Source organism: Coffea arabica, chromosome 8c (genome assembly GCF_036785885.1).
Source record: "Coffea arabica cultivar ET-39 chromosome 8c, Coffea Arabica ET-39 HiFi, whole genome shotgun sequence".
Lineage (NCBI taxonomy): Eukaryota > Viridiplantae > Streptophyta > Magnoliopsida > Gentianales > Rubiaceae > Coffea > Coffea arabica.
The window spans coordinates 26,578,311-26,587,031 of record NC_092325.1 but is presented as its reverse complement, the minus strand read 5'-3'; the positions used below and the strand labels follow the sequence as shown (position 1 = coordinate 26,587,031).

The 8,721-nt window shown below is 36.2% G+C and overlaps 1 protein-coding gene and 1 non-coding gene across 2 annotated transcripts; both read right to left on the bottom strand.

Annotated features, from left to right (window-relative positions):
- Positions 1-224: 224 nt before the first annotated feature.
- Positions 225-323, bottom strand: LOC113707547 (U6 spliceosomal RNA). Its single transcript, XR_003452270.1, has one exon. It is a non-coding gene; the product is annotated as a U6 spliceosomal RNA (small nuclear RNA).
- A 1,263-nt stretch (positions 324-1,586) lies between these two features.
- On the bottom strand, positions 1,587-6,727 carry LOC113707413 (probable cyclic nucleotide-gated ion channel 14). The gene is made up of 7 exons (XM_027229723.2): positions 6,419-6,727; positions 5,745-6,327; positions 5,044-5,256; positions 4,651-4,952; positions 4,144-4,255; positions 3,550-3,786; positions 1,587-2,743 (listed from the first exon to the last, which is right to left on the bottom strand). Exons 1-7 carry the CDS (start codon positions 6,445-6,447, stop codon positions 2,018-2,020), a joined length of 2,202 nt encoding a protein of 733 aa, XP_027085524.2. The 5' UTR covers positions 6,448-6,727; the 3' UTR covers positions 1,587-2,017.
- Positions 6,728-8,721: the final 1,994 nt, after the last annotated feature.

The following is an 8,721-nucleotide window of genomic DNA, read 5'->3' as shown; positions in this document are numbered from 1 at the left end:
TCCTTTTTTTTTGCCCTCCCACTTTGGGAATGAAAAATTGAAGATATATATATAATTGCACGACTTTTGAAAATCACATTTCTTAGCTGCAAAATATGAATTTGCCCGTACTTTTAAAAACTAACTTCATTTTTTTTTCCGTTTTATATATAAATAGAAGGTTTCAAATTCACAATCTCTTACTTACAATCCCTCCCCCTGTACCACCCAACCTATCCCACCCTCAAAATGTGGATCATCTCTCGATTTGTCCATACCATCCTTGCCCAAAGGCCATGCTAATCTTCGCTCAATCATTCCAATTTGCCTTTGAGGAAGTGAAATTAAGTTATAAAAGTTATATGCCTCTAATCATAGTGCTTAGCTTAGCACCTTGTAAACTAATAAACAATGAATGGAGTAAACCAATAAATTTCTTAACTTATTTACATGTCTTTAGGATCCCATGCAAGGACTTAATCCTTTAACATTGTTATTTAGAAATAGATTAATTTCAACATGAGGCCATGTTGCATCACATCTAAAGCTACCTCAATAATTTTTCCCAATTCTTGCAATTCAAAATCTTTATTTTTATTTATTTATTTTTTGAAGAAGTCAACTTCTTGATACTTTACATTGATATTTTGGCATGGGTTTCTCTCGTATTCTTCTTGATAGGGGAGAACACCTCGAGAGAGTCCACTAAAGAGTTCAATATATTAGTCAGGAATCCAACTCTGACCCAAAAACTTAAGCTATTAGATCTTCGACCCTTACTTACATATTAACCGCTCTTTCTCTATCTCTCGGATCAATGTGGGATACAACCCTTTACTCATGAATCTAACAAATCCTCTCCTTCATGAGTAACCCCCATATTAAACTCAAATTTACAAGCCCTTTTTTCGAACCCACTTTAGTACTCAATGCAAGTCCACCTTTATCACCAAAGTCACCTCTGCTCCCAAACATGGACCCACTCTTCTTCAACATTCAAACTGCATTTTGGACCCCTACCAACCATTGACTCCTTGGTTTAACATCAACCGGACCCCCTGCCAAACCCATGACACACCTGGTCCAACACCAACCAAACTCCTTGGCACTTCAGTTCACCGTCTAGAAGAGAATTTTCATCGGTCTAACTCCGAAAAGAATCCACTTGCCCATGAGTAACCCAGTCTCACAATCTGAAACTCTAATACCAATCTGATAGGAAAGAACACCTCGAGAGAGTCCACTAAAGAGTTCAATATGTAAGTCAGGAACCCAACTCTGACCCAAAAGCTTAAGCTATTAGGTTTTAGGCCCTCACTTACATATTAACCGTTTTTTCTCTATCTCTCGCATCAATGTGAGACACAACCCTTTACTCATGAATCTAACACTTCTTAAATAAACCATTTGATTCCTGTTTTGCAGGTATTGCAGTTTAAATAAATTCTCTTGCCCAAATCACGAGAACATCATTAATTCCAAATTGCATCAGAAACTTGACAGTGTCAACAGCGAAAACTTGCCTATGCCTTCTCTTTGTTGGGCAGCGAAGTAGCACAATGAATCCAGATTTACTTTCTTGTTAGCTGTATGATATCATCCAGAACTACACACAAGAAATCACATTGTTTTGAATAAATATGAGGGCAGAAAGTTAATGTATCTGAGTATAGCTAGAGCCTTGTCATTATTTTTCACAATTGTGTTTGTTATCATAGATTCTATCATCAAACATGCATATGCTTATCATTGCAGTAATTCAATTCATAGCCAAAATCTATATAAAGTGAATTGGGCCACAAGTTGTGGCAGTGCTATATATTCTGCTAAAACTTTTGTAGGATTATACTTCCATTATCCTTGATTTGTATAGGCTGATCAGATCACTCCTGTTTCATTTGTTTTGCCATTGGTCCTTCACTTTAAGCAATCAACTGTCATGATATGTTATGCCTGTACAAAACCCCAATCAGTCTGCTTCATGTTCCTTGCAGAATACTCACCTTTGGTTCCAGTCTCTTCATCTAGCTAGATTGAACTATTCATCATCTGCTTCAGCAGAAAAATCTGGCTCTTCAGGTTTCTGCAGTTTTGGCAATTCAACATCCTTCAACTTTTGGGCTCCTCTCCTTGTATTTGCTGCAAACCTTGAGGCAAGTATTGTGACTCCTAGATTAATGTGGGAATTTGATGATTTAGCTGCAGTGGCTTCCTCAGTTTTTTCATTACTATCAACAAATTGCTCATCTGAAGCCAAAGAAAATGACTCAGTCATACTTAGACATTTTGCCAACATTCGCTTCTTATGCCTGCGCCAAGCAGCCTGAATGAAACAGGCAGCCCATGTCCTCCAATGGTGAGAGTAATACCGAAATGTATGTTGTAGCTTCTTACTGTGAAGCCGTCTGAACTGATTAGCTACAAACTTGAGATCTTCAGCTCGTAATGCAAAGGCTTCTACTTCACTGAGGGATTTCACTGTTCTTGTTGAAGAAGGCAAATTGAGTGCAGATTTTGGAAGCAAAGCCCAAGCTAGCAGTTCTTCACCACAGAAGTCTCCCGGCCTCAGAGTAATTGAGTTAAAGAAACCTGTACGGCCTCCATTTGTCGTTGAGCTCTCCAATGTGCCTCTGATGATAAAGAGCATCTCTGTAACGGGATCACCTTCACGTACAATGTAGGTACCTTGGGTACTTAGGGACGATACTAGGCGCTCGCAAATGGCATCAAGAAGCAAATCATCCATCTCTGAAAAGAAAGGGACCTGCAACCATGAGAGTTCACCCTTAAACTTGCTCCACTTAACAGGCGTAGTTAAGTAAAATCATAGAGCATACGAAAACAAATTGAATGAGACATGACAATCTTGAACATTTTAATGCACAAAAACACGTTCAAACAAAAGGGATAAATATGATATTAGTGTGTTTGCAAAAGCATTGTATTAAAAGCATTCCCTTAGGTCAAGAATACAGAGAAAAAGACAACACAGGGTTCATAGTGAATACGAAGAGAATAAAGTTTCTCTTCTTTCACACTCATGTTGCATAACTGTTAAAACATGGAAAATCCTTTCTTTCTTTTCCTTTGCTTTTATTCCCACAAGATTAGTGATACAAGGACAAACTATTCTGAGATGCAGTTTTGATCTGCAATCTTGAGGTTTGAATCTTTTTCCAGAGAACTGCTAAGAATTACTTATTCCTCTGGTCAATCAGCTGCTTTTTTTCCTGTGCTTTTAATCTCTAGATGAGCAAATCCATGCTATGTAAGACGCAATAGGTAGCATATAGATTGTCCTCCTTAGATTGACTACTATATCAAGCACAAAAAAAAGTCACAGAAATTATTAGTACTACAATAAGAGTTTCCCACCATAAAAAATGTTTTAAAAAATCGAGAATCTTCCATGATGAGATATGAGGATTACTTGCTTCGTGAAAACTGTTTTCTGATTCACCAGGACAATGGGGAAAACAACGAGCAATAAGAACACAAGAACATTATCATAGGCGGGTGTCCAAGACTTTTATGAGGCATTTGATGAATAAACATGTGACAATGTCTTACTCGTCGAACAAGGTCTAAGCAAAGGTGGCATTGGATGTCTCGACGTAAATCTGTAGGTAAAGCATGCAATATAGATTCTTCATCAACTCCCCTTGTTGTTAGCCACTTGTACTGCACAAATCGCCTAACACGCTCCTGTAGATCTGGAGGGAGCTGGCGATGCCTCATCCACTCCTCGGTATCCCGTCTCTTCAGCCTCCACTCCTCAAGCCTCACAGTGAGAGATTGCAGGTAGGTCTTTATTTTACAAGAACAAGTGGTGAGCTCTTTAACTTCAGTTGGAAAACAAAAACATACAGTAAAAAAAGAATAGAAGGAATCACAATTAGAATAGACTACAGTTCTCCCTACCTTGTTATAAGTTAAATTGTTTGTAGCACTTTAATAACTCAGGTGAGAAAACAAACAAGGCACCGATAAGACCCTGAAATAATTTTAAGAAAATAGTACTCTTTCTGAGCCCCTAGTTAAAATGATAATTATACTTCTAAGAGATTTTCATATGTAAATTAAACCGAACCAAGTTTGAAATGATTCCCAAAATGCTGCAAGTATGATTACTTTTCTATAGTATAGTGTCTAAGGCATCTATACCTGCATGTTTCCGATCAAGTGTGCAAACAGAACAAGGCCCAATATAGCAATAAGTATGGCAAAAGCAGTCTCCCCAATAAATGTGCTTGTGGATAACGTCTGGCCATAAGAACTGCAAACAATGAATAGATATTATTCTCACTTTCAGTAACCAAGTTGTAGTAGACCAAAATCTATTGCTAGTCGTCAATATTGGTATGCATTTGTTTTCATGTTTTACAGGGTACTACGGCAATTATTCGGATATTTCAAAAACAGTTGATGTTTACAGATCCAATGCTAAATAGCTACCGTAGAAGCCATGCCACTGCATTCAAACCATCATACTCTTCCTCTAGCCGCTTAGTTCTGAAAGAGTACTTCTTTTAATTTTCAACAAAAACATGGACATCAAATTTCTAAAACAACATTTACAACAATTAGAAACAACATCGACAGGGAGGCATTAACTGATAAAAGTGTGTCATCGCAAACCACACGTGTGAATGGAGTTCCCAGAAGAAATACCTTAGATTTTGTAAACCCCACCACAAACAGTAGAAGTATTTTTCAATGAAGTTTACAGAGAGGACATTGTTAGTAACGGCATTTCCAAATATCCCAAAGTTGAAAAATGTGGTATTGTCAGGATTGCAGTTACTAAAAACAGCAGTGGAGTTTGCCCATGTCCTCCTCTCATCATGATCTACAGTTCGACAATCCAAAAAATGAAGTGAACAATTAGTGGACTTGAACTCCTGCCTGCAGGCAGATTTCCAACAAGTAGCATCCCGTTCAATAGATAATAAGTACCAGAAAGCCCCCAAGACCTTAATGATAAGAAAATAAGTCATTGTTAAATCAAAAGGAGAACATGACAAACATTGTTTTGAAAGATGCTGATGGTGTGCAGTAGCTTACATGGCTTGCTAACATATAGAGAAGCAGATTATATGCAGCCCCAGCCCATGCCGTTTTTGTGACAACTCCAGTTGCTTTAATAATCTGAGAACTCAATGGGAATATCAGATATAATCTGGGGATATACTGGAGAAGAACTATCAGTACAAGAGCATTGTTGGTATGATCAGCATGGGAGCTTCTAATGGCTGGTATAATGAACCATATGACTATCTGCAAAATCAGAGGCAGAAAATTATTCATCCAACAATTTCCAGTTGAAACCCATAGAAATAACAACATGGATGATTCAAAATACCATCGCTTGTGATCAGTCCAATTTCAGTGAACAACGCAACCAACTGAACAAAATCATGAAGGTGAAATCGCATTTATGACATTTATCAGGTTTAAGCAAATACAATGACTCCAAGTTAATTCTCGAAGAGAAAGGACATTTTACTCAAATGAGTGTTGGAATTTCAGTGGGGGAACCACTTGAAGACCTGCATTATATCCTAATTTTTTCTTTGTCCTCACACAAGACATAGTTCATTATGCCTTTATTTAATTGCTAATTGCAGTAAATAAATTTGTTTCAACAAACTTCTACGACAAAGTCCAGAAATAGATGTCACCAAAATAGGACCATGCCGGCTCTGGAGGCTCTACCATGGAAGAGCAGCATTGATTAGATTAAAGGAGACAAATTGAGAGAGTACCTGAGGAAGAGGCAGTGCTGCAATTACATCTATGAAGAAATCTGACTTCAAGTACCTCTGAGAAATCAAACTCAGATCCATGACTAGTTCACCTTTGCCAAATACCCTTGAGCTTGGGGAGACATAAGCAGTTCTAAATTTTATAAATACATGTAAGACATAAAATACATCAGCCAGAGTCCTAAAACAGGTGATAGTGATCCCAAGATTCATGTCTGTTGTCATACACGAGGATGAGGATTCCTCATCATTCACCACAGCAGGAAGGTAAAAAAACAATGGATCAACAAAAAGTGCTACAAAGCAAGAAAAAAGAAAAATTCTGTTCCACTGCAGGGAAAGTTCACTTCCAGGATCCAGAACCCATTTCTTTCCTGGCTCATAATTTCCGTCTGGAAAAACTTTAGACCTTCCAAATCTGGGAAATACATTTACTCTACTCCTGTCACCAAATCCTCCTTCACCTTTCATGAAAGGTACTGAAGAAGCACCCTTGTATGTTGGCAGTTGTTTATCAAGGGGCTGTTGAGCAATTTTCTTCTCCCAAAAAAGTTCAAAATCTTGTTTCCCGTCATTGTAAAACCTGCATAAGTGCAAATTCCATTATCAAAACCATCCAGAAATTGGAAAGTTCCAAGTCAAATACAAAGAAAACAGGATCATCTTATTATTACCTCACTTGTTTCTCTTTCTTGAACTTCATTGCTTACATAATCTGCTTATTTTCACTACTGAATCTTGAATCAAGGGTAGTTTTCAGCTTGATCCAGGATACTACAATGAGTAATTTTCAGCCTCCTAATCATCGAAAATATCACTCTTTTTGAAGCTTTTCTCACCAACATGTTCTGAACTTGTCAAATGCTGAATCATGTGCAGACACCAAATGTCATTAAATGGGAACTCAAAAAAGTCCCGAAAATGCCTTTATGTGGTCTAGCTGGATTTTCAACTGAGCGAAATGCCTCAAGCCATGGTCCTTTTGGAAGCATGTGGTTTGACTTTGTACAATGTATGTGATTCTGAAACAACACCCAAAAGATTTGGGGAAAAAAAATTAAGGCCTTGTTTGGATTGGGAGAGTTGGAGAGGAAAGGAGAAATGTGAGGGTATTTTTGAATATATGTGAGTTTGAGTGAGAAAAAGTAAGAGAAGTGGAATGAAACAGAGAATAAAATAGGAAATTAAACATTAGTTTTTTGCAAAGAGTCCATCTACAAAAAAAATAATTTAAAATTACAATATTTGTAAGAGATAGACATAAATATGAAATCTCTAAAATAAAAAAGGTTGGCCATATTTTAGTTGATTTCTAGTGCTTAAATCGTATTGTCACTTAGTATAGAATTTCCTTCTACAAAATCAATACTTTTTTTTTATATGTTTGTAGCAATTTTTGTAAGTCAACATATCAGGGGTAGTAGATAGTCTAAAATTATGTTAAGTTCTGTCCGTACTAATGAGCCCTTGATGCTATTTTCACAAATTTTCCCTTCTTCAACAGGTATGGAGATCTATTGACAGAAGAATGACTTGAAAGCTTGCAAAAATTTTATGAATTATAAAATCCTCTCCAAGAAAATGAGAACAAAAATTCGAGTAAAAGGCTAATACATGTTTCATAATGTCACAATTTTGCGTATAAAACGGATTTGTTTGTAGGCACTTAACCTCAAATCCCAAATTGCACTTTTTTTGTGAACAATTTTTGCAGGCACTTAACCTCCATCGTATCTTTAGAGAGACTACTCACAATCATCATAGTTATTTTTGGGGATAATTTCAGAAACCTCCCCTGAGGTTGCTGACAATTTCATTGACCTCCCTTGACAAAATTGTGGAACCAATACTTGCATCACATGGGGAGAAATTACTCATATACCATATGACATTATATCTTATTAGAAATTAATATCTCTGGATTGAGTAATTAGAGTACAAATTAATTATTGGTAACTAATTAATGGAATTAACTATTCGAATATTCATTTATGGTGAACTGTGACTTGCAATTATAAAGTAATGCCAATTGATATGCCAAATGGTGCTATTTTATGATTGATAGAACTTAACAATGACCAAAAATCAATTGTGCAAAATATGAGAAGAAGGGTTTCAGTAGAAGAAAAAAACACAAGGTAGCAGAAGGTTGTTCGTGAGGAAATTTTTCTTTGAAACTCTTAAATCTATGATAGTTGTAAAATAATTCGTGGAAGTAAAGGAGAAAAAAAGGAAGAGAAGGTAAAATTCAAATTTTCTTTTGTTCAAAATCGCTAGAATCATAATATACCTCAAGTTAAGAGAGATGACTGGTCTATTTTACTAAATCTTGTGGTCATTAGTGTAGTTTTGTTGTTTACTTGTGTTATCTAATTTATTGAATGTGAAAATTTTGAATAGTAAATTATGTGTGTTAATTGTTTCTAACTTTTAATTATTTTCATTATTTTACTAATGCAACTTATGTACATGTATAAGGGATATTTATGAAATAAAAGTTTCATTTCTCTGCTTAAAGTACCTTTTTAATGCTACTTTTTCTTATTTGGACTCATTTAGTTGCCAATACCTTAACCTCATGAGAGGTTTGTGTAGTTTTGCAAACATTAGGAGAGGCTACTGAAATTGTTAGAAATCTCAGAGGAGGTTTCTGAAATTATCCCTTATTTTTAGTCTCATTGTCACCCCTCCTCTCTTTTAAATAATTTTTCAAAAAATACCCCTGAAGAGGAGCATTTGGTAATTCAATCCAAAACAACCCCTTCAACTATGCACCATTCCAGATTGATCCATTTAGTTTTATATATTCGTTGTGGATCACAAAACTTCCAAACAAGGCCCAGTAGTAAACCCTCATAACACGACAGCTTACTCAGTTATTATATGCTTAAACAATGGTTATAGAGCTAATAAACATTGGGACGTGAACGCCACGACAACACATAGAATACGTACATCATCTTTAGCCTCCCATTAA